Genomic DNA, 26111 nt, shown 5'->3' with positions numbered 1-26111 from the left:
TTCATTCCATCAAACCTTAATTGAAATGAATAGACCATTCTGAACACCGTATCAGGTACCTGAGATAGTTAACAGTAAATACTATGGCTCAGATAGGCTGTCATCAAAACAGTGCTTGTTTAGATGGATTTATCTTTCTAACTGCTGATCTCTTTATCTAAAAAAGAGATACCAAGCAATCCCTCCTAGTGGCTAAAGAATTATACAGGATTCTTACATAAACTTCCCCCTTCCCCACTGAATAAATATTAAAACCAATGCCTATTTGCCACTAAATTTTTGTACCCACATTAAGGCTAAATTACCTAATTTTAATACATATAAAGTTTTGGTCATTCACCATCCTTTCACTCTCAATGCCCACAGTGGTTTTTTCAACATAAAATCCATTTCAATACAAAGATGGCAAAAAGAGGCCTGCTGTCTTTGCTACACAAATAGATCTTACAGGCTTTCTTTACCTTGCCAAGATAACCACAGATTCAGGGACCCTATTCAGAAATTCAATTTTTTCATTTCACCAAAAGTGATCAGGTTATGATTTAAGCATTCAAATAATTGCATAAAATAACTGATAAATGAAAAAGCAAACTTCGATGAAAAATATGACTAAGAGATTATTATTTTCCTTTATAAGGAAGTCAACAAATGGAAAAAAAAAGCCCCACAATAATTATAACACCAAAGCGACAAACTGAAGTAAACTAGTACAAATTGAGTATATTCAGTAATAAAATATACCAAAAAGAAGCTGGCAGAATTTTTTGGGAAACCAAATGACTTCTCTACTTTCAAGTCTCTTTAAAATAGCATTATATTTTTTTAAATGTGGAATAACTTTACATGACTTTAAGAAAAAGTCTTGTTAAATGAGTGTCATTTAATGACATATTAAATCTGAATAGTATCAGATTTGGTCCTTTATTCTTAGGATGCATCTTTCACACAGTTCTCAAAATCAAAGCTTTTGTGTTCCACAGTCTTTATTTGATCATCGTCTACTCAATATTAAACATGCAAATAAATACACTAAAATTAGGATGTAATAATATTTCATTTAAAAATAGAACAAAATATTGATTCAGTACAAAATATTGATTCAATACTGAGCAAGATGCCTACCCAATTCAAAACTGGACTGTTCATATGAAACAACTGAATTAGTCATATTTCAAAAATACTAAAAAAGCCAGCGGTAAACAAGCAAAACAAAAGAAAATAAACTCCACTGTGTTTTATATACTAAAACACAGGATGAATTATAAAACTATTTAAAGTTCTAAAATCTTCAATTAGGACTCCCTGGTGGCACAGTGGTTAAGAATCTGCCTGCCAATGCAGGGGCCTTGGGCTCAATCCCTGGGCCGGGAAGATTCCACATGCCACGGAGCAACTAAGCCCATGAACCACAATTACTGAGCCTGTGCTCTAGAGCCTGCGAGTCACAACTGTTGAGCCCATGTGCCGCAGCTACTGAAGTCCATGTGCCTAGAGCCCGTACGCCGCAATAAGAGAAGGCCACCACTATGAGAAGCCTGTGCACCACAACAAGGAGTAGCCCCCATGCACCACAGCTAGAGAAAGCCCTTGCTCAGAAATGAAGCCCCTACACATCCAATAAACAAATAAAGAAATTTTAAATAAATAAATAAATAAAATCTTCAATCAGTACTTTAAGGTATTTTAAATAATTTCAGTGAATTAGAACTAGAGCATAATAACTTCAAATCAGAACTTTAATTTCTGTTGTAAATGATTACTGGGTAGGAAGAAAAGTATTATTCATATGTTTTGTATAACCACCTTAGATAATAATAAAATTCTTTTAAATTAAAGTTGTGACAATATAAATGATGTGAATATATTCAAATAATTTCAAAATAAAATAACACACAAATCATTTTTCATGGGCATTTCACACTATCACTGCAGACCTACCACATCTTTGAATTTTTAAAATATTTTTGCATAAAACTGAACATTTCAGGCTAACTCTAACATTAAACAGGTTACTATATCAAATGAATTATTTCCTAACTCATTCAAAATTTGACTTTTTTTTTTTTTTGCTGTTTTCAGAGCCACTCTACTTGCTTTTTTTTAATTTGACTTGTTTATACTAAATTCTTGAAGTGTAATAAAAGTACTAGGGAAGAAACTGAACTATCACTAACGTATGGTAGAGACATGAATACTTAAGTTCCCCTCTCACAACAAAGTTCAAATCAATTTTACATTAAATGAACTGAGAAAACCGTTCTTCCTTCTCTGTGATTGTCTATGCCCAGTACTCCGTGGTCTGTTACCTAAACCAGGAAAAGTACTATGACAAATGGCAGTCAGCATTGGGAGTATGAAGCGTAAAAACGCCCCCTGACAACTGTTAGTCCAGCTGACAAACATGTCTTGAGCACTTACTATTTGATTTCACCTCACTCAGTTCTCAGGAGGAAGGGGCAACACAGGGGCAGGGAATTAAGAGGTACCAACTATTATGTACAAAATAAGCTACAAGGATATACTGTACAACACAGGGAATACAGCCAATATTTTATAATAACTATAAATGGACTATAGTCTTTAAAAATTGTGACTCACTATATTATACACCTGTAACATATAATGTAGTACTTCAACTACACAGCCATAAAAAAATTATTAAAAAAAAAAGAAGCTCAGAAAATGTCAACATATTAAATTCACAGTAACTTACTAAGAGAAACTAGGAAGAGTTACTCTGTTACTCAGTAGTACAACTGCTCTTGGCTTATTTTCAGACTTGGGGTTCTCTTGCTTTTTTAATTTTTATTTTACTTTGTTTTATTTTATTTCATTTTTTCATTTTTGGCTGTGTTGAGTGTTAGTTGTGCAACGGGGATCTTTGTTGCAGCACCTGGGCTCTTCAATGCTGCATGTGGGCTTCTCTCTAGTTATGGAGCAGGGGCTTTTCTCTAATTGTGACATGCAGGTTTTCTCTCTAGTTGTGGTGCAGGCTCCAGAGTGCATGGGCTCTGTAGTTTGTGGTACGCAGGCTCTCTAGTTTAGGCACTGGGGCTCAGTAGTTGTGGCATGTGGGCTCAGTTGCATGTGGGATCTTAGTTTCCCCGACCAGGGATCGAACCTGAGTCCCCTGCATTGGAAGGCAGATTCTTTACCACTGGACCAACAGGGAAGTCCCCTCTTTTGCTTTACATGTATGCGTCAATATTTTTATACTGTTGCATTCTCTGTATCACCAGAGTTCACATATCCTTGTATTCATCACACTCATAAAAACAAGAAGACCTCAACATAGTGGATTAGTTAAGTAGTTGTTCATAAGGAAACAGGATCATTACCCAAAACTATCCTGCTAAAACGTCTTGAAGCCTATTTTGCTGACCTTAGCAAATGGAATATAGAAGAGTGGTCATAATTTCTTGAACATTGCCAAACATTGCCTAGACACTTAAAGCAAAACTTTTAGCTGTATTTCATTAGAAAGCTGTTCAAGCCCAGCCTTGGTTTCAAACATCTTACTAAGCTTTTTCTTCATGTAATTTCATACATATATAAATGAGTATATATATGTATATATTTTACATCACATATGTCACAATTATTGATATACCCAGTTGTTCTGGGTTTTATTTTTGCTTTTTTTATTTTTGCTTTTTTGACTTTAATGTCTTTTTCAAAAAAAAAACAAACTGTAATTAAAAAAAAAAAAGCTCAGAAAATGTCAACATATTGAATTCACAGTAACTTACTAAGAGAAACTAGGAATAGTTACTCTGTTACTCTCGAGGCTTAAAGTTTGATTTTTTTCAAATTTAAAATATTAGGAATTTATATACATAGTCAGTTCTGCTATAACGCTTGTTTTGAAAATTCAAATTTGTTCCAATTTGATTGATATATTAAAGAACAATAAGAGTGATTTCATCTGTGAGAAACACTGAGTGACCACAAAAACTGCACCAGTTGACCTGAGCAGCGTATGAATACACAAAACGTGCACACCTCTCAAACATCTACCAGTTAATCAAGATGGTGTCATACTGGCATAAGGATAGGCATTAATGGAATAAGAACTGAAAGTCCAGAAATAAAATTATGTGTTTATGATTAACTGATTTTCAACAAAGGTGCCAAGATCACTCAAAGGGATAAATCTTTTCAACAAATGGTGCTAGGACAACTGGGTGAATGCAAAAGAATGAAGTTGGACCCTTACCTCATACCATACACAAAAATTAACACACAATGGATCAAAGACCCAAATGTAAGAACTAAAATTATGAAACTCTTAGAAGAAAACACAGGCATAAATCTTCAAGACCGTGGATTTGGCAATGGATTCTTAGATATGACTCTAAAAGCACAAGAAACAAAAGAAAAAAAGATTAGATTTCATCAAAATTAAAATCTTTTGTGCCTCAAAGGACACTATCATGAAACTGAAAAAACAACACACAGAAAGGGAGAAAATATTTGCAAATCATGTATTTGATAAAGGACTTGTTTCTAGAATATATAAGGAACTCTCACAACTTGATAATAAAAAGAAAAATAATTCAAAAATGAGCAAAGGATCGGGACTTCCCCAGCAGCACAGTGGTTAAGAATCTGCCTGCCAATGCAGGGAACACAGGTTCAATCCCTGGTCCAGGAAGATTCCACCTGCCGCGGAGCAACTAAGCCAGTGTGCAACAGCTACGGAAGCCCACGCACCTAGAGCCCATGCTCTGCAACAAGAGAAGTCACCATACTGAGAAGCCCAGGCACCATAACGAAGAGCAGCCTCAACTTGCCACAACTAGAGAAAGCCTGCGAAGCAATGAAGACCCAATGCAGCCAAAAATAAAAATAAATAAATAAATTTATTAAAAAAAAATAAGCAAAGGATCTAAAGAGGTATTTCTCCAAGGAAAATATACAACAGCCAATAGGAACATGAAAAGATGGTTGACCTCATTAGGCAGTAGGGAAATGCAAATAAAAAACACAAGGAGAGCACTTCACACCCACAAGGATGGCAATAATCAAAAAGTCAGATAATAACAACTGTTGGTGAGGATGTAGGGGAATTGGAGCCCTAACACACTGTTATGGACATGTAAAATGGTACAGCCACATTGGAAAAGTCTGGCAGTTGTTCAAATGATTAAACACAGAGTTATCATATGACCCAACAATTCCACTCCTCAGCATATACTCAAGTGAAATAAAAACATATATCCTTATGTGTTAATTACCTTGATCTTGGTAATCATTCTGCAATGCATATGTATATCAAATCACTTTAAATTTGTACAATTTCATATCGTCGATTATTCCTCAATAGTTAAAAAACATAAAATAAAAAAATTGTTTCATATTCAAAAAATATATATATCCACACAAACACCTGTACACAGATTCTTACAGCAACTTATTCATAACAGCAAAAAGTGAAAACAACCCAGATGTCCATCAACTGATGAAAGGATAAACAAAATGTGGTATCTATTCATCCATATTACTTAACCATAGAAAGGAATAAAGTACTGATACACGCTACAGCACGGGTGAACCTTGAAAACATCATGCTAAATGAAAACAGCTAATCACAAAAGATCACATATTATATGATTCCACTGTTAAGAAATGTCCAGAACAGGCAAATCTACAGACAGTAAATAGATTAGTGGTTGGTTAGGGCCTGGAGAGGGGGAATAAGGAAGTGATAGCTAAAGGATGCGAAGTTTCTTTTTGAGGTGATGGAAATATTCTAAAACTGACTGTAATGATTATTGCACATATCTGTGAATGTATTAAAAACTATTGAATTGTATACTTTATATAGGTGGCATATATGGTGTTTGAATTATATCTCAATTCCATTTAAAAAACCCAACTCCCAGCCATCTCAGTACCCCTCATGTATATGAGCCACACTTTCCACATCTGTCTTAACTTTCCAACAACCCTCTTTCATAATAACTTACAAGAGGCAACTCTTTCCACATTTACTTCCAAAAGCAAATTTCAGGTTTTGTCCAAGGAAAAGTGCCATTTTATTATAATATTTATGCATTTCTTAACATTTAACATGTATTAAACTGTCCTATCATTTTTATTAAGTTCCTACCTTTTCTAATGTGTTACTGATGAAGTTTTTGAGTGTTATGCCCCAATCTCATTTTTCCCATAAGCTCTGTGTTTCATATCGCCCAGTTTTGCATAATGCAAGGATTTTTAAGATTGCATAGGCCATCTTATAGCAGCACTGACTGTAGAATCAGATGAGAAAACCTCCCCCAAATACCCCATCAATACTATCATCAGAAACAGAATTCAAAGCTGGATAAATCATCAACCCAAACTAATAAGGTTTCAACTGATTTTCACTGCTTAAAAATTTCAAACTAAAAGGCTAAAAGAAATTAATGCCATCTGGGATACTATGGTAACAATCTGGGAAAAAATGTTCAGTGGTGATACTTTTGTTTTCTAGAGACTTTGTGAACACTAGAAGATCGTTCTGAAGGGGAATAAACAAACATTTCAAAAGGAAAAAGTCAGTAATTTCTCGAGTCTAGCTACCCGGCAAGCATCCTCTGCTCTACTTAGGCTGTTCTGTTCCAAATCACACAAAAATACCATGTTCATTTCAGTTTCTATGGTTTCATTCATTTCCCTAGCACAGGGTGTCTCCTCTTTCCCCTTAGTCTTACCAAATCTCTTAATCCTGATCAAGTCCTTCATAGATCATCCCCTTATCCAGCTCATTCCTTAGTGGTCTCCTACCCTACTGAGTTCCTAAACTTTATTGTTCAAGTTACACAAATTTAGTCTTATGTTTTTGCTCGTCTTATCCTTGCCCCTTGAATGTCCAACCTCCTTAGGGAGAGAATCACAGCTAATACTTCAGACTCCACACAGAGCTTGCATAACATAGAGCACAGAGTTAAGGGATCAAGAAGTTTTTGCTGCTGGATGATAAACAAGACAAAATCATGGGCACCAAATAACTTTCTAGTTTTCTTAGTTATGACTCAACCATTTCTGATACAAATGATTTCATCGTCTTTCAAGAAGCTAAAATTTTAACTTAGTGATGCTGAAAATACACATAGCTGCTAAGGGAGTAAAATCTTGTAAAACCTGCACTTGGATGTCTCACCACAAAAGAGGCTGAACAAGAAACTATAGTTGTTACAATAAACATTTTTAGAAGGTAAGCCCCAATTCTACATTATAAGATGTATGGAAGCAATTTTATCTGTAGCAATTTTATCACAGCAACAAATTATCCCCAAGGAGTGGTTTTCAAAGTTTTCTTTTGGTAGCAGAAACCTTTTTTCAAGCAAAAGGATAGGTGGAATTCTACCACACACACACACACACACACACACACACACACACACACACACACACAGCAGAGCTGATCTTGCTAAAGTGGAGGGAGAGGTCTGTGGTTCTGCCTGCCTGGGTCTCCCTCGAGTGCATGCCATCCTTCCCTGGCCCCAGTCCCCAGCTGCAGTGGGCCCTTACGGCATCTCTGAGAACCACACAGTGCTGAGAAACACTCAAGGAACAATCAGCAAGCTGCCAAGAATAGAAAAGTACTTCACTAACTTCTTTTAAAATTTCAAACGTCACTAGAATATAAAATTAAAACTTACCCATTTCTACTGAAAACTCTTAGCCATGCTTTCAAATTTGGTCCTAACAAACATAAACAAGGTACGGTAGTAAAAGTAGACAAAGTAACTGCAAGTAAAAATGTTTCCAATGCCAACCTAGAAAAAAAACACTTTATTAATTTTTTAAAGAGTGTTAAAGGTGCACATACACACACGCGCGCGCATAATCTTTTTCACGTAAATAGATTTAGTATAAAATTATCTTCTTATATTTAGGAAAGTAACATGACTCTTACCAAAATGATGACTATAAAAAATGTTACTACCAAAATGCAAGCTATAAAAAACAATCTAGCAAATATTTGGCTTTAGAGTTCAGAAGTGCTAAATGCTGTACCATACTGAGACTGTCCATTGCAAGAAAACCCATTTCTAGATCATTAATGTTTTCCTCAATAGTCTCTGAAATTTCTCTGCAACCAGTGGTTCAAATTTAGTTTATATTGGAACCACTTGGAGAACTAGATAAACTAGTTTCTGACTAAGGCCTGAGAATTTGCATTTCGATAAAATGCTGATGCTGCTGGTTTTAGAACCACACTTGCAGAACCACTGCTACACTCATTCTACCCTAAAATGGATTAGAGAGAAGCTACCATTTCCCATTACAAAGGTCTTGTCCTCCCCACTCTAGAAAATAAGTACCTGTTAATTTAGTATGTGTATATAGAAGCAGATATATATATGTAAAACTATATACGCAGCTATGTGTGTGTGTATTATGTCACTCATTTCACCATGATCATTTATCACTGCTAACCTGAACTTTCCCGAACTTTCCCAAACTATAACGGAGCATTATATAAGGCATTTTCATGAATTTGGCTTTCACTAAAATTGTTCAGTTTTGAAAAGGTGTTGAGTTAAATTTTACCTTTAAACTATAAACATTCGCTTATTATGTAATTAAATACAAGAGTCTACTGACTTTTCTTAAGAAAACAAACTTTTCAAGCACTTCCAAATCACATTTACTATGTATAACTAATTTATATGTATCACTGCAGCCAGCTTCCTTAGAGGTTCTAAGGGCCACACACGTGTTGGTATAGGACAGTTTCTCATCTACCTCCCCCTTCATGCAGCTGGGTAACAGAAGGCTAGGTAACAGGAACATTTAATGAATTAAGTTATTCCACTGTCTTTTAAAAAAATAACACTGCCAAGGAAGGGCAATGATGTAGGTATCGTTCTCTGATCCATTCATTAAACACATGGTGTTTTTTCTCTAATCACCAACAGAATTAGCACTTGGTTTAATAAATGACTGTTTTAAAATATAGTTGGCTTAAGGTAAAAATTTCAGACTTACTCTATTAGTGGTGCTCCATATAGAATAAAAATTACATGAAAGAAGAAACAAGACATAAGAAAGTAGATACAGCATTTCAAAAATCTGGTTACCTAAAAAAGAAATGAATAATTTAAAGAATCTAGAGAATGCCTAAAGGACAGCAAATGCTTTGATTTTATCTACAAATACAATTTAGTCCTTTAATGCGTGATACAGCTGAATATTCTTTGGATTTATTCCAAAAGTCAGATCACATGTTCTTTGCACAGCACTGTAAAAAAGCCTACAAGACAAGAATTGACCCCCACATTCCACTCACCTAACCAACGGTAGAGTCAGAAAATGTTTTTGTTTCTATGCTAAGTATTGAACTATGTTGTTAATTAGTATTTATGAAATATTTACCAATAAGAGTGCTAGGATACAAAAAAACACAAACACAGTCCTTACTGAAATATTTACAGAAAATAATGACTATAATAATTTTTTTTCATTTTAAAACAAAATTCCTAGGAAAATTGGACTAAAAAAAGCACAATATTAAATAATTCCCCAAATCATACTGATGTTACTATGTGATCCACATAAAAAAAGACCTGCATGTCTGCAAATCAATGTGAGGGACCTACATGATTTTGAGCTCAAGAAGATCTAATAATAAAATACACACTGAGTTTTTTAAATCACAGTAAATGTGTTTTAAGTTAACTAATAGAGAGCATACACATAGAATTGAATAATGTTAAGTGAGGACTTTATAAATTTAAATAATAGTCAAGTGTTACACTATAGTGAGTATTTCAGAAAACAGATTCCAATATCTGAAAACTTCAACTACTATTTAGTCAAGGAAGGCCATGCTTGAAACAAGAGCTACCAAGGAGGCTTAATTTGGTGATTTCTGAAAAACCCATTGTGTCTTTCAGAAATGCAAAAGATTAATGAAAATAAACTGAAATGTCTCAGAAAATAAGATTTAAAGGTATGATTGCTACATGTATTTATCGTCAATGATGACATAAAACATGACTGTAGGTTCACAATGCTATGATATCCAATTAATGCATGGCAAGAATCTATCAAGTATTGTGGCTATCTTCCAGCAAGCAATAGGCTACTGATTTGAAAAAAAAAAAAATCAGCTGATCAAGTTAAAAAAAAAAAAAACACTGATAATCAGTGTTTATCAGTGAATAAACACTGTAAATAACCCAATAAGTACTTGACTAATACTTTATACACCCAGTAAAAGAAACATTACCTACACCTAAAAATCAGTTGTCAAGAAATAAGCCTTACCTTGTATGATAATGAACTTCTTTTAGAAGGTGCATTTGGTTTCACTACTAAATACAATACTAAATTGAGGGCAGTTACAGAAGCAGAGCAGACGCACAACCACGTCAAGTGTGTTTCCAATATTGAGAAGTTCTCCAAGAAGAATGATGGAATGAAGATGCTTAGGATAATTGATAATATGCATAAAAGATGGGCATACAGTAGTCTCTTGATGTCAGTATCTTTCATGGTGTTTTCTTGAGTGGCTATCTAATAAAAAACAAATTAAGAAAACAGCATAGGCAATAATGACTTCTTCCATTGTCCTAAATGCTCCAATGTCTGAAAATAAGCCATGAACCAAAGTCAATTTTCTATGGACAATAATGTCTTAGTGTTAGAATATAGGAATGATGCATATGTGTAAATATACATGTAGACTAATATGGTATAAACAACTCTCAGAGCCTAAAAAAGGACAAATTTACTAATTTCTTAAATATTTGTGTCTGGTTTCTGCAAAACGGTCATGTGCTAGGACTAATTAAGCAATTTGGTTTTTTTCCTTTTGTCTTTCTTCTTTCTTCCTTTTTTTTTTTTTTGCCAAAATCAGAGGTGAAAACAAACAGCATGTGTTAATGATTTGCCCTGTTAGAAATATAAGCTATGCATTCTAGAAACTCCATAATACACTTTGGCTGAACTGCTGGCATTTTTTATCATTACGGACCCTTGTCTAACATCACAGTAGTTCACATTTTCTAACAAATGCCAAGTAACACCAGGTGCACACTGGAACACTCAAATGGTGGGCAGTGTTACCAAGAGGGTTCAAAGAACATCATGCTGAACTAAGGAATCCCAGTGCGGCAAAAGTACCAAAATGACAATGTCAGTTACAGATGCCAGATTCCAACCAAAAGCAAAGCATGAATGGAAGGAGGAAAAATACTTACGTTTTCTCTCTCTCTCTCTCTATATATATATATATCAAGTATTTTATATACATATTTACAAATTACCTAACAAAGAGTTTATACATAGTATTGACTAATGTTAAGTAAGGACTTTATTAAAGTAACAGTCCACATGGTACACTGTGGAGACTATCCCAGAAAATATACATATATATGTATATATTTTATAGACACACACACACACATATGACGCCCACTAGGGCAAAGGGCAAATTCACGCCTTATCCTAACACTCTCATTTAATTCACACTATACTTTGTAAAGGCCAACACTTTACTGATAAGGAAACAGGCTAAGACAGACTAGGAAACACTCCAAGGTCCCAAGCTCCCAAGTGCTAAAGCCTTTCCAAAACCTAGCCTCTTCGACACAAAGATACGCACTAGTGGGTGGGGAAAATGAATGACAAGAAAGGAGAAAGGAAACGTTTCTCACAGATCCTATCCTCAGCTGAGAGGCTGGGAAGGGAATCCAGAATATATTCTCTCAAGAGACACACCTTCAGATATTTATCTGGGCCACCCTCAGAATCGAAACTGACAGGAGCAGATCTGGACCTAAGACAGTGAGTGGTACCCAAAGTCGGATGCTTGCTTAAGGAATGAATGAATGAACGAACGAACGATGAGCTGGTCCAGCGTTGCCCTTCCTGAGAAACCAGCCGTGTGTCAGGCCCTGGCGAGCCCAGGAGGACTCTCGGCAGGTGCCTCCTCGGATGGCCAGGGCCCCGGCCTCCGCGGTCTGACCTGGCCCGGGTCCTTAAGCTTTGCAGCGGGTGAGAAGGCCCTTCTGAGCGGCTCCTGGGGGAGGCTTCGCGGGAATCGGGGGACCTTAACATGCAACTCCATCCTAAACTGGGTCGCTCTGGACTCTGCCCAAGCCTCAGCGACGGGAGTGTGGGCAGCAAGGGACGAACTGAGAAGCATAATCAAAGAGCACAGGCGTGGAAACCAAGAGAAACGAAGAGACAGACACAGAAAGTTGGATCCGAAAGAGGCCAGTCCATCAGGGCAACGCCCGGGTCACGCCATAAGAGCGGCGCTGGAGGGCCGGCAGGCGCGGACTGGCCGGGGTCAGAGGTTCCCGGCCAGTTGGGCCGTTGCCGGAAGTGGCTTGCAGCCCCAGGAGGCTCGCGTGCCGGGAGCGTCCGGCCGGGCTTACCTAACTCTCCCGCCCGCCGAAGGGAAGGGAGGGTTACTACCCTCCACCATCAGGTGCGACTCGCCTCTCTGAGCCTCGCGCAGGCGCAGGCCTGTGGGGCGGAGACCCAAGACCTAAGAGCCAATCGTAGAAGTGGAGGGGCGGACCAAGGAGGCAGCCCCGCCTTCCCTCTAGCGTTTATCCCTCCCTGGGCTTTCCAGGCGTAGGATAGGCGGGGCGGAGAGCGGAGGGGACGGAAGTGGGTTTTCGTAACCCGGAAGGGGAGTGTTTCTCTGGCTGAAGTGTTGTGTTCCAGCTACCCCTCGTCCTGCAGCTGAGGGAATCGTCGCGGAAGGATGGTGTGCGAAAAATGTGAGTTAAGGAGACTCTTCTGCGGGAGAAGGAGGCTGGGAGAACCTAACTGGAGTTCCCCGGGAGCTTTGCCCTTCCTTTGTTTTTCCTTCGGCCACAGGTCTTTGATTCCTCTGTCTTCCTATTCTGCCCTTTGACCATTCCTGCCCCTCCCCAACGACCGTATGGTCCTGTATTTGTTGCATTTAGGGTGGTCTCAGTTTTTCACCTCTTTGTCTATTTCCATTGCTTCTCCTCAACTCCGGGTATCACCCGGTACTGTTTCTTGACTGATTTCCTCGGTTCACAGACTCAGGGTTGGAATGGATCTTAAAAGTCACTTCCACAGCATCTGGAGTTGGGTAGATTTCGCATATAAACGAACCGGATGCCTAGTTAAATTTGAATTTCAGGAAAACAACAAATAATTTTTAGTGTAAGTATGTCCTGTGGAATATTTGAGACTCGGCTCTATTTGCTGCTCCTTACTACAGTAAGTGCTTTGTCCCAAAGTAAAGAAAAATATTCCTTGTTTATGTGAAATTTAAATCTAACAGGATGTCCTGTATTTTATCTAACAAACCTAAGTCAATATCCCATCCAGTAGCTTAAATGCTCTTTGCATGAATGCATAGAGTATTGAGGCACAGGTGTAGGAGAATCTCACCACCTTCAAAGCAGTCTGTGTAGATTTCACTGGCTTTTAGAAAAGTCTTTCCTCCTTATAATTGCCATCCAGTGATTCTAATGCCAAGATTTCTAGAAAATATGATTTTTTGACTTCACAAACTGGGTATATGTTTAAAAAGAGCTGTCGTATCCCCAAATCCCTTTTTCCTACAGTTAGATATGTCTGACTTTTCTATAACAGTTTTCGAGTCCTCTTATCATGATTATTGTCTAATTAACATGATCCATTTTGTTTATATCCCCATAATATATAAAACTTTGAACACAGACAACCTTGAGTTTGAATCACAGTTTTTCTATTAGGTGAAAGAATGACCATGGACGGTTACTTTAATAAATTCTCAGGGCACAGAGAATAATTTGAGATTTCTATATTTGGAGCCTAGCATTCAGGAGGACCCTCCACAATGAGGCCTTAGCTTACCTTTTTAACTTCATTTTCACTAACCCTTACCCTTTTCACTTCAGCCAAACCAAACTATTCATATTTTGCTTGTGTGTACCCTGAGGTTTCCATGCCTTTTCCCAGGATGTGTCCTTTATCCAGTTTACTTTCATCCTCTTTTCTTCTCTTCCTTCACAGTCCCATTGCCACTAACCCTCTCTATTGCCTTCCCCACAAAGCTTTCCTGGATTTCCCTGGCCAAAGTTATTTCTTCCTCCATGGAATTTCTCCTAGTTCTTCAGCCCTCAGTTGTCATACTATTTACTTTCCAGCTTATATTTTAGTTGAATAATTCTTAACTGGGTTTTTTGTTTTGTTTTTGGTTTTCTGAGTCTTTGAGAATATCATGAAAGCTGTAGACTTAACTTAGTCTATTAAAAAATGGATATACAAAAGGTTTGTGTACAGTTTCATCTTGTTCATATATCTCCTAAGGTCCACTTGTGAAACTCAGGTTAAGGACTACTGTTAGAGAAATCAGTGTGTTATAAATTCCTTGAAATCTAGAGCTTTATCTAATTTGTTTTATTTTTCTCTGTACTTTATGCAATGGCTTATACATCAGAGATGCTTACTAAATATTTACGGAATTAATAGATGTATCAGATTTGTTTAAAGGATACAGGTACAGAGGAAGCCTATTATAAGCCATACTATTATCCACAAATTTTGCTGAAGAGTCAGTTATCCATTGCCCACAGTTAATAGCTTAAGCCTCAGTTCACTGGCCCCGACCCCAGCATTGACAGGCTTGTACGTAATATGACTGGTGATACCATTGTGAACTTTAGGCATAATGTAGTGTATTTATTAGGTAGTAAATATTAATCCCCCTTACTTTTACTGTCTTGTTATAACAGGTGAAAAGAAACTGGGTACTGTTATCACTCCAGATACATGGAAAGATGGGGCAAGGAATACCACAGGTATTTTTCCTTTTAGAACATAGAAACTGAATCAGATACTTCCTGTGAATAATGTTTTCACTTTTATGTTATTTGTAAAATGATACATTATGTGTACAATGTACTTCATCTGTTAAACATTAAGGAATACTAGATCCCCCAACAATTTAATATCTTTTCTATTTAGTTCTCTCAGTGACATGTCAGGGTTCCTAATTCGATAGGCAAGAGATGGTAAAATAATTAAATGATTTCTAAGCAATAAGTATATCACAGTAATTAATTTGATTCAGCTTAATTAGGGTTAGTATTGAAAGCCCCCTCTCTTCACCTGATTTTTATATTCTTGAACAAATTATGTAAATGTTTTCACCTTCATAATCATTAAATAAGTGAAGATGTTTTCAAAGGGAAGAAAAAGAAACATTTTTACTATATTTAAGATCAACAGCACCAAAGTAGTGGCATCTAGATTTTACATTTGATAAATTAATACAGACCCATTCCTAAAGTCCTGCTTTGAGTCTGAGAAATAAAATGATTGCCTTTTACCCAAACTTTTATTCTCCTAGCAAATAATTGTGTGTTGTTTTTTTTAAAGTACTGTCATTAAAACCTACCTATTAAATGAAGATTTTTGAAAATTTTGGTAGAGGCTAGTCTTTGATAGGAGGTCAAAAAATGAACTTACTGATTGTTAAATGTTACATGTGTATATTATATGTGAAATGTGTAGAAATAACCCACTAAAATACATGTATATTTCAATGCAGAAAGTGGTGGAAGAAAGCTGAATGAAAATAAAGCTCTGACTTCAAAAAAGGCAAGGTAGGTATAAGAGCATCTATAAAGCAGTCATATAAATTTCCACTCTTTTCAATATTAACTGTATTGGAATGAATTTGTTTTGCCTCATTCTGTTGTGATAAAACATAGAGTTGAGTAGTTCCTAACATGCATAACCAAGCTATCTGTTACATCCTGCTGGTTTCACCCTGTTCCTTTTCACTGCATCAATATATGAAGATATTATATATTATTTTTATAATTTCACCAGAAAACATGACTAATGTTTTCTAGTTCTTAACTTTCCTATGAATCGGAGGTAGCAGAGAAATGTGGACAGGTCATGAGCTCTGGAATCAGACCTAAATTTGAACCTAGACTTTGTTACTACCTAGCTCTGTAACCTTAAGCAAGTTAAACTGATTCTTTTTTTTTTTTTTTCTTTTTTTTTACCCTAACCCTAACCCTAACCTGATTCTTAACTTTTCTGAACATTACTTTTTTACCTAGGAATAGGGATAAAAATGTCTCCCACCATAAAAAAATTTTTGATACCATGCTCTATTATATCCAGTCTTAAAAATGCCATGATTCCTTCCAGCTGCCATCCCATTTCCCTGCTTTCCTTTTTTTTTGTTTTTTGTTTGTTTTTTGGGGGGAGGGTTGGTTTTGTTTTTATTTTGTTTTGTTTATTTATTTTTGTCTGTATTGGGTCTTTGTTGCTGCGCATGGGCTTTCTCTAGTTGAGGTGGGGGGGCTACTCTTCATTGTGGTGCGCGGGCTTCTCATTGGAGTGGCTTCTCTTTGTTGCGGTGCACGGGCTTCAGTAGTTGTGGCATGTGAGCTCAGTAGTCCTGGGCTCTAGAGTGCAGTCTCAGTAGTTGTGGCATATGGGCTTAACTGCTCCACGGTATGTAGAATATTCCCAGACCAGAACTCGAACCCATGTTCCCTGTGTTGGCAGGGGGATTCCTAACCACTGCGCCACCAGGGAAGTCCTCCTTGCTTTTTACAGCAAACGTTTTCAAAAGCTTTACTTAGATAGTACTTTCGTAGTGTCCTTAAGTTCTATTCACTCCTTCAGCCACTCCACTCAGGCCTCTGTCTCCACCACACTCCTAAATCTACTCTTGTCAAGATCATACATGACCTTTAAAACTGATGGCTACTTCTCTGTTCTTACCTTACTTAACCTTTCAACAATTCTCTCTCTTTTACAACCCTTTATTCTCTTGGCTTTGAGATACCACACTCTCCTGTTAACTCACTAGCTGTTCCTTCTCAATCAAGTGCTTCTGGACTCAGTCCTAGACTTTTTTTTCTATTTATAAATTTATGATCTCTCCTCAATTGACTTTAGTCCAGTAGCTTTAAAATCAAGTTGTATGTTAATAACTTCCACATGTATATCTCCAGTCCTGACTTTTCTGAGCTTCAAACATATCCAGTTGCCTCCTTGACTTTTCCAATTTGATGTCTGACGGGCAACCGCTGTTTCCTTCCCTCTAAGCATAGCCTTCTCATCATTGCTCTGTGGTCCAGTCTAGCTGTGCAAACCTAAAAACTAGAATCCCTCACTCTACTACCAAAATATAATCTGAATCCACCTGCTTCTATTCATCTCACTGCTATTACCTTCTTCTAAACCATCATTTTTTCTTAGTTGAATATTGTAATAACTTTCTATCTCCCTGCTTCCTCTCTGATTCCCTATAGTTCATTCTCATAATAACCAGAGTGGTCCTTTAAAGAACATGTAACTCCTTTGCTCAAAACCTTCCGCTGGTTTTCTTTTTACATTGAATAATGTTCAGGCTCCATAGCATGTTCTTACAGGGTCCTCCATAATCTGGCCTCTCCTACCTCTGACTTCCTGTTGTGCCAGCTCCTGCATCAGATATGCCAAGCCCACTCCCATTGGAAGAGGTTTGTGCTTACTGCTCCCTCTTCCTAGAACTCATCGCTAAGAGCTTACACAGCAGGCTCCTTCTTGTTACTTGGGCCTCATCTGAAATGTCACTTCCTCAGAGAGGGTCCCTAACCAGCATCTAAACTAATGTCTTCCTTCCTTCCCCTCATGTCTGCCATAATGTCCTCTTTGAGTTTTCTTTACAACAGGTTTACTAAAGTGTGGTTGTTTTCTTATTTATTGTCTGTCTCCTCTCACTAGAATGTCAGCTTGATGAGGGCAGAGGCTTTGTTTGTCATGTTCATCTTTGGTATTTAATAATAATCATAAAGATTTTAATACATAAAGTGTCCGACACATAAAGGTGTTTATTAAATAATAGGTATAAAATAGCGTAATAGATTTAAACTTCAGTGCATTGTCACATTATGTATTATCAACTGATGTCTTCTAAGACCATTTAGTTATTATTGACCAAGTGGTTATTTTTACAGAGTGTATAGTTTTAGGTACTTCCAGTTCCTTTATGCTCCCAAACTTACTTCAGTATCGTTAATGAGTAGCTATTACTTTTGGGTATTTTAAATATCTCAGTTTGGAAAATATACGTAAGATTTCTGAGATAATAAAATGTACATTTTAGAATAAAATATGGTTTTAAGGAAAAGTAATCTCTAGACATGTAGGTCCAAACAAATTGAGCTTATTATTAAAAGGAAGAATAATGTCTACTCTTAACTTCTCTTCTGGGAAGTAAAGTGACATTCTTTTGGATTTGGAAAAATTAACCTTTGAAAATGAGCTGTTGTGTTACCCAAGAGAAGAAACCAGGTCTAGGACAGCGTTGGTATTCAGTATATGAGTACGGTTACAAAAAGTTATTGCCAATCTAATGGGAAATATTTCCTCTGAAGTTGTTTTGCACTTCAGTCACTATAAGGTGACATTTTAATTTTATTTAGTAGCAACTTTTTTATCCAAAGGGCTTACATCAACTAATTGAAAATATCAGTTAAAGTAGGCAATCATTAAAAGATACACATACCTTATTTTAAGTCGCAGCGCATAACTGTATGTGCATTCTTCAGTCATTTGGTATTGAGACAAGGCTTTTTGAATATGTCTGCTTTATCATTTTACTTACATAAATCATAACCAGAATATATATTTCTAGTATGTTTAACGTGGAGCAAGAAATGACACTTGTAAAGTGCCAAGTCCTTCCACTTAGGATTTTTTCTCAATTTTTAAGTTTTCTTATCCATGCCTAATTCCATAGCAGTTTTAATGATTCACACTTACCTGGTCATCCTAAAGCATTCACTTAATTTTTTACTAGAATCAATCACTCTTTTTATACCCTTATTTCATGAGTTTCCATAATATTTAATTATATCACATGAATAGATTGATGAATGCAACTGTTATAAACAGGTTTGGGATTAAGTACAGCTGACTCTTTACAAGCATACAGCTTACATGGAAGGGATAGAAGTGTGGAGACATATTGAGAGAGTAGCCAGTTAGGAGATGCTATGCTTGTCAGTTGTAGAGCTTGATAGAGGGAACAGAGAGCATGGATTAATCTCATTTGTTACTTACGAGGTTATTGAAGAGTATTTCTATTGTATTATACAATTTTCTTTCTTTAAAAAAACAATGTCTAGATTTGATCCATATGGAAAGAATAAGTTCTCCACTTGCAGAATATGTAAAAGTTCTGTGCACCAACCGGGTTCTCATTACTGCCAGGGCTGTGCCTACAAAAAGGGTAAGTTTCTTTTAATACTACTTTTTAATTCATATCAAAGCTACTTCTTCTGATACTGATTTGGATAATATAGTAAAGGAGCAGCCCTTTATAAATTAGTCAAATGCTTTTTTCTTAAGGCAAAATAAACTTAGAACTTGTCATAGTTAGAAGTATATATTTTCTTTTTCTCTTTTCTGATGCTATTATGTTTTAAGCTTCAGGAGTGACTTAAATGAACCAAATCGTTGGATTAGTTAGCTATTTGATTGGTACTATTAGTTGTTATTAACATTTGATTGCTTACATGAGTTTTTTGTTTGTTTTAGGCATCTGCTCTATGTGTGGAAAAAAGGTTTTGGATACCAAAAACTACAAGCAGACGTCTGTCTAGATGTATTGAAGTTTCTGGCTTTCCGTATGATTTTACTTTTTGCTTTGAATTTTCAAGGCATAATATAGATGTTCAAGTTACCAAATAACATGTCCTAAGACAATTAAATTTAAACCAGGGAGGTAGATTGGTATTCATTCTTTTGCTCTCAAGAAGTTCTGAACAGCAGCAGTATAACTAGTTTTCTGCCTTTTTTTATTTTCCTTATGGACATCTTATTATTGTAAGTGACAAATATAACGAAAAAAATATTTTCCCAGTTCTGTATGCACTTTTTATTTATCATTACTTATGTAATTTTTATGATCCTTTCCCTCTACTTAATAGATTGCAAAAGTGAGAAGGAGGTTATTGATATTTGGCTTTGAACTTGGCATCCAGATTTGTAATTCTTCCCTCATTCCATGTTGGTTGCAAAGTTCTTAGGATCAGTTGTCCCTTAATTAATTGCAGCTTCATAGGGCATTTAAATATCTGAGACTGTTATTGCTAAATAATTCCTTAAGTAATTACCCCAGACCCAAATCAAATGAAAGTTGTATTTATGTCATTTTTTATTTATTCTTGAAGCCAAAGTGCCAATACCTTTCATATGAGAATGGGAACGCAAGGGACACCCCACATATGTCCAAATTAATACACTGAATTTCAGAAAAATATGCATTACACATATTACCTTGAATTCAGACCATCATGAAAGCCAGGAGAACGGTGTGCATCCATCTTGATGTATAATGAAGGCATCACCATTCTTTGAGAAAGCGGTTTGAAGCAGAAACCAGACCTTTTAACCTCCTCCTTTTCTCCCTCCCCCACCAAAAATAAATAGACTAAGCAAACATTTTGACTCTTTTTTAAATATATATGTAACAGACTGCTAAAAGACTACTTTGAGGTTTTTTTTTTTAATTGAGGTATAGTTGATTTACAATGTTGTGTTAATTTCTGCTGTACAACAAAGTGATTCAGTTATACATATATATACATTCTTTTTAAAATTCTTTTCCATTATGGTTTATCACAAGATACTGAATACAGTTCCCTGTGGTATGCAGTAGGAACTTGTTGTTTATCTATTCTATATATAATGGTTTGCATCTGCTAACCCCAAATTCCCAATCTATCTCCCTCCCTTCCCCCCCCCCCACCCCCGTGCAACCACAAGTCTATTCTCTATGTCTGTGAGTCTGTTTCTGTTTCTTAGATAGGTTCATTTGTGTCATATTTTAGATTCTACATGTCTACATGTAAGTGATATCATACGGTATTTGTCTTTTTCTTTCTGACTTACTTTGCTTAGTACAATAATATGCAGTCCATCCATGTTGCTGCAAATGGCATTATTTCATTCTTTTTAATGGCTGAGTAATATTCCATTGTATATATGTACCATGTCTTTTTTATCCATTCATCTGTTGATGGACATTTAGGTTGTTGCCATGTCCTGGCTATTGTGAACAGTGCTGCTATGAACACAGGGGTGCATGTATCTTTTTGAATTATAGTTTTGTCTTGATATATGCCCAAGAGTAGGATTGCTGGATCGTATGGTAGTTCAACTTTTAGTTTCTTGAGGAGCTTTCATACCACTTTCCATAGTGGCTGCAACAACTTACATTCCCACCAACAGTGTAGGAGGGTTCCCTTTTCTCCACACCCTCTCCAGCATTTGTTATTTGTAGACTTTTTAATGATGGCCATTCTGACTGATGTGAGGTGGTACTTCATTGTAGTTTGATTGGCATTTCTCTAATAATTAGTGATGTTGAGCATCTTTTCATGTGCCTGTTGGCCATCTGTAATGTATGTCTTCCTTGGGGACATGTCTATTTAGGTCTTCTGCCCATGTTTTGATTGGGTTGTTTTGTTTTTGTTGTTGAGTTACATGAGTTGTTTGTATGTTTTGGAAATTAAGCCCTTATTGTTCATATCGTTTGTAAATACTTTCTCCCAGTCCGTAGGTTGTTCTTTTAATTTTATTTATGGTTTCCTTTGTTGTACAAAAAGCTTGTAAGTTTGATTAGGTCCCATTTGTTTATTTTTGCTTTTATTTCTATTGTTTTGGGAGACTGACCTAAGAAAACATTGGTAAGATTTATGTCAGAGAATGTTTTGCCTATATTCTCTTCTATGAGTTTTATGGTATCGTGTCTTATATTTAAGTACTTAAGCCATTTTGAGTCTATTTTTGTGTATGGTGAGAGGGTGTGTTCTAACTTCATTGATTCACATGTAGCTAGCTGTCCAGCTTTCCTAACACCACTTGCTGAAGAGACTGTCTTTTTTCCATTGCATATGCTTGCCTCCTTTGTTGAAGATTCATTGACTGTAGGTGTGTGGGTTTATTTCTGGGCTCTCTATTCACTTTGAGGTTTCAGACAAAGATTTTTCTTATGCTGCCTTCAGAGATACAGGACTTATGCTTTTGAAACCTGCAGCTTACTGTGGAACACCAAAAAAGTATTTTCCCATTGCCAAGTGCAGTGTAAATACATATCACTATAAGGTGGTAGAATAGATAACATGATGATGTATGTGGTATAAGTATCACATTTTTATTTGTTTTAAAATTACTATGGAAAGTATGTAAAGTTTTAATGTTTAATTTATCTATAAGGTTTTTTTTCCCTATGATGCATTCTTATTCTTACCCAGAACGATCATAAGGATAATGCAAAATATAATAAATAACAATAGCTCTGAGGACAAGTATCTTCTCCTGCTTTAATTTGGGATTTTAAACTAAAATCAATACAAGGGACCCATAATAGGACCTGGTTAAGAGAGTGAGACACAGACCCATTAAAAGCTAGGTTAGTCAACTTTGGGAAAGTACATTTCTCAGGTATCAACTGGGATCTGGACTTCCACAACTCATATTTCATATTCATGCCTTGGCTAGCCTTCTTCTAAATGATCCAATAGCCAGTCTCAGGTTCTCCTATGAAGATATTTGTCAGTATTATACCTCAGAATAGTATATTATAAACCTTCATATTGTTGAAATAACGTATGACTGCCATAAATTGAATAGAAGTTATTAAATGAGGAAGAAAGTCCCAAAATAAAACATGACCATAAAATATTTTTTTAAAAGAAGGCATAAAAACAGAAACTATAACATTAAGATGACAGGATTAAGATCAAACATAGCTTTTATCAGAGTAAATAACATGTTCTAGGGGGACTTCCCTGGCAGTCCAGTGATTAAGGCTTCACCTTCCAGTGCAGGGAGGGGTTGCAGGTTCAATCTCTGGTTGGGGAGCTAAGATCCCATATGCCTCATGGCCAAAAAACCAAAACATAAAACAGAAGCAGTATTGCAACAAATTCAATAAAAACTTTAAAAATGGTCGACATCAAAAAAATCTTAAAAAAAAATTCAGAGTAAATAACATTTTTTAAAGATATCAGATTGTATTTAATATATGTGTATGTCAGAAACAACTTAAATACCAACATTACAATTCTTAAGTTCATTCATTCATTAAATTATGCAGCCATCAAAATGGTACAAGAAATACATATATGTGCAGAAGTTTATGTGTACAGATAGAAAACATCTGAAACCTACTAGTACTGTTTTTCTCTTTGGAATGGAACTGAGGGTTGAGAAAAGAGAGACTTAACTCTTTACAGCCTCATGCCAACTACTTAATACTTTTTAGCTTCTAGTTCCCTTACCTGGAGGAGCAAGAGAGTACTTATAATTTTAGTATCCTAGTAATGTATATTTACATGATATATATGTATATATATTTTTTGAGAATTTCAGGTAGAAGAAATTATACACATTGTTCTGCACTTTGGCTTCTTAATGTTTCTCCTATTTACTATTTTCTCTTCATCTCGTGTTACACTTTTTTTTTTCTTGATCACATGAATACTTTGCAGACACTATACCCTTTAATACTACATATGTGCTTCATAAGAACAAGCATACTAAGTATGGTTGTCAAATTCAGGAATTTAACATCGATATAATACTTTCATCTAATCTATAGTCCCTATTCCAGTTTCATTTGTTGTTCCATTGGTAACTTTTTCTCAGCTACAGGATCTAGTCCAGGATCACATGTTAGATTATCATGACTCTAATCTGGACCAGTTCTTCAGCCTTTCTTTGTCTTTTATAGTATTGATTTATTTTGAAGAATACAAACAGTTAAAGTATAGATTATCCTTCAGTTTGGGTTTTTCTGATTCTTGCTTATGGTTAGATTCAGGTTAAGCAGTGTGGGCTGAAATACTATGAGTGATGTGTCCTCCCATTGTCACATCCAGACTCCCATAATGTCCTGTTGCCTCTTATTGGTGATGTTAATTTGATCACTTGGGTAAGATGTTGTCCATTTTCTCCACTGTATAGTTTCTATTTTTCCTCTTGCAATTAGATAATTTGTGAGGGGAAACTTTGAGACCAGGTTGATTGATATACTATTCCTCATCAAACCTTCCCCTCCTAGATTTAGCATCTTTTGGTAATTCTTGTCTGAATAAATTTTTACTGTCATGTTTACAAAATTGTGATTTTTCTAACTACATTATTCTTTCTGTATTAATTAGTTGTCATTCTACTCTAAGGAAAAGGTGTCCCTTTATCTATTTATCATGAGTATAGAATAAATGCTTTTTTTCTGACCACTTGAGTATGAGTTACGGATGATTCTTCTTTACGCGAAATAATTAAGTGTATATTTTCTAAGAACAAGGATCTTTTTTTACATAACCACAGCACAATGATCAAAATCAGGAAATTAGCATTAATATAATACCGTATCTAATATTTTCCATATTTCACTAGTTCCAGTAATGACCTTTGTTGGGGGGAAAACATAGTCCAGGATCTAATCCAGGATAACACATTACATTTAGTTGTCAAGTCTCTAGTCTCCTTCAGTCAGGAACAGTTCTTCAACCTGTCTTTCAAAAATGTCAAGGTCAGGAAATTGGAATTGCCATATATACATTATTAATAAGAAAAAAAATCAAATTGTACACTTTAAATATATGCAGTTTATTGTATGTCAGTTATATCTCAATAAAAGTTCTTTTAAAAATGTCAAGGTCATGAAAAACATAGACCAGTTATTTTATAGATTGTCCCTTAATTTGAGATATTCTAATGTTTGTTTATTAGATTGAGCATATACATTTTTGGCAGGAATATCATAGAAGTGATGCTGTGTCCTTTTCAGTGCACGTATCATGGTGTCGGTTGTCCCATCACAAGCTGTTCATTTTGGTCACTTGTTTTAGGTGGTATCTGCTAGATTTTTCCACTGTAAAGATTCTAATTTTTCCTTTAAATTAACAAGCATTTTGCGGGGAGATACTTTGAGATTGTGAATATTCTGTTCCTCAGCAAACTTTCATACACTAAGTTTAGCATCTAGTAATATTTCTTGGTTGAGTTAATTGTTATTCTGATGGCCACCAAATAGTGGTTTTCCAATTCCGTCATTCCTTCTACATTTTATTAGTTGGCATTCTACTGTAAGGAAAAGACTTCTTTCTCACTTTTATTAGTATGAACTCATATATTCCTATTTTATTCAGTCTGTTACTCTCATGTGTTTTAATGTCAAATTGTCCCATATTTGGCCAGTGGGGAGACCTTTTAGGCTGGCTCCTGGGTCTTTTTGACATTTTTTTTTATCATTCTTTGAGAAATTTCTTACTTTCCAGCATAAAATGTTCCAAGTTTATCTTGGTTTTTTTTCCCTCCACCCTATCCCTGGAATCAGCCATTTCTCCAAAGAGCCTTAGTTTCTTTTAGTGGAGAATGGTGTTTAGAAACTAAGATCTGGGTCTGCTAGGTTATCCTTGCTTCTAGGCCCCTTTAACAGAAAGAACTAAGAAACATATATTAGAAATCATCGGTTTTTTTCTGATATCTCCAATTCCAGTCCAGCCCCACAGGAATTCTTCCTTGCCTTTACCCAGTCCATGTTTGTATCTTCTTCCACGGTGAGAACCTGGGTCTCCAACATCATTATTTGGAGAACTCTGAATTTTTTAATACTGGTCATTATTTTGCAATTAAAAATAGTTTTTTAAGTTTTTAAAAAATCCCTAAGTAAACTAGAAGAAGAATTATACGTGTGAATGTCATTCATTAGTCTGTTACTACAGAAAAAAAGCTTGGGAACTTTTGTGCATGTGCTGCCTCCCAGATAAATTTGGTAAGTGAATAAATGGTGCTAACTACTTGTTTCTATTCAGCTAACAGTTATTGGATCTATACTATGTTCTCATCTTTAATCAGGCAACTGTTATTGGTTCCCAGTTTTTTGCTCATAAGCAAGAACTTGATAAACAACCCATCAAATTAATGTAAAATTTTAAAAGTAAGGGGTGATGGTAGGCACAAAGAAAATATATTGAAAGAATAGTGACTAAAGAGAGAAACTGGTTCAAAAACAGTTCTAGCAAACAAGAAAAGAAAAAGGAACTAGAGTAAGGTGATACTAGGAGAATGGAAATGAAGGGACGGATTTGAAAGACCTGATAAAAGATCTG

At 35.8% G+C, this 26111-nt stretch overlaps 2 protein-coding genes across 3 annotated transcripts in view; one reads left to right on the top strand and one right to left on the bottom strand.

The window, feature by feature from the left end:
- PIGF (phosphatidylinositol glycan anchor biosynthesis class F) overlaps window positions 1-12458 on the bottom strand; it is a 30703-nt gene extending 18245 nt beyond the window's left edge. Inside the window, exons 1-4 of one of the 2 annotated variants that reach the window (XM_057740614.1) lie at window positions 12381-12458; window positions 10264-10512; window positions 8983-9074; window positions 7650-7766 (exon numbers count right to left, since the gene is read on the bottom strand). In XM_057740614.1, the coding sequence (XP_057596597.1) occupies window positions 7650-7766; window positions 8983-9074; window positions 10264-10491 (437 nt within the window). In that variant the 5' untranslated portion in view covers window positions 10492-10512; window positions 12381-12458. The remainder of the gene's footprint in view (window positions 1-7649; window positions 7767-8982; window positions 9075-10263; window positions 10513-12380) is intronic. The other variant, XM_057740615.1, reaches the window with a different exon arrangement.
- A 150-nt stretch (window positions 12459-12608) lies between these two features.
- CRIPT (CXXC repeat containing interactor of PDZ3 domain) lies at window positions 12609-20222 on the top strand. Its single transcript, XM_057740612.1, has 5 exons — window positions 12609-12731; window positions 14706-14771; window positions 15524-15578; window positions 19113-19216; window positions 19525-20222. Exons 1-5 carry the CDS (start codon window positions 12716-12718, stop codon window positions 19587-19589), a joined length of 306 nt encoding a protein of 101 aa, XP_057596595.1. The 5' UTR covers window positions 12609-12715; the 3' UTR covers window positions 19590-20222.
- Window positions 20223-26111: the final 5889 nt, after the last annotated feature.

The sequence above is a fragment of the Hippopotamus amphibius genome, chromosome 7 (genome assembly GCF_030028045.1).
Source record: "Hippopotamus amphibius kiboko isolate mHipAmp2 chromosome 7, mHipAmp2.hap2, whole genome shotgun sequence".
NCBI classification, from domain to species: domain Eukaryota; kingdom Metazoa; phylum Chordata; class Mammalia; order Artiodactyla; family Hippopotamidae; genus Hippopotamus; species Hippopotamus amphibius.
This window is presented reverse-complemented; position numbering and strand designations above follow the sequence as displayed.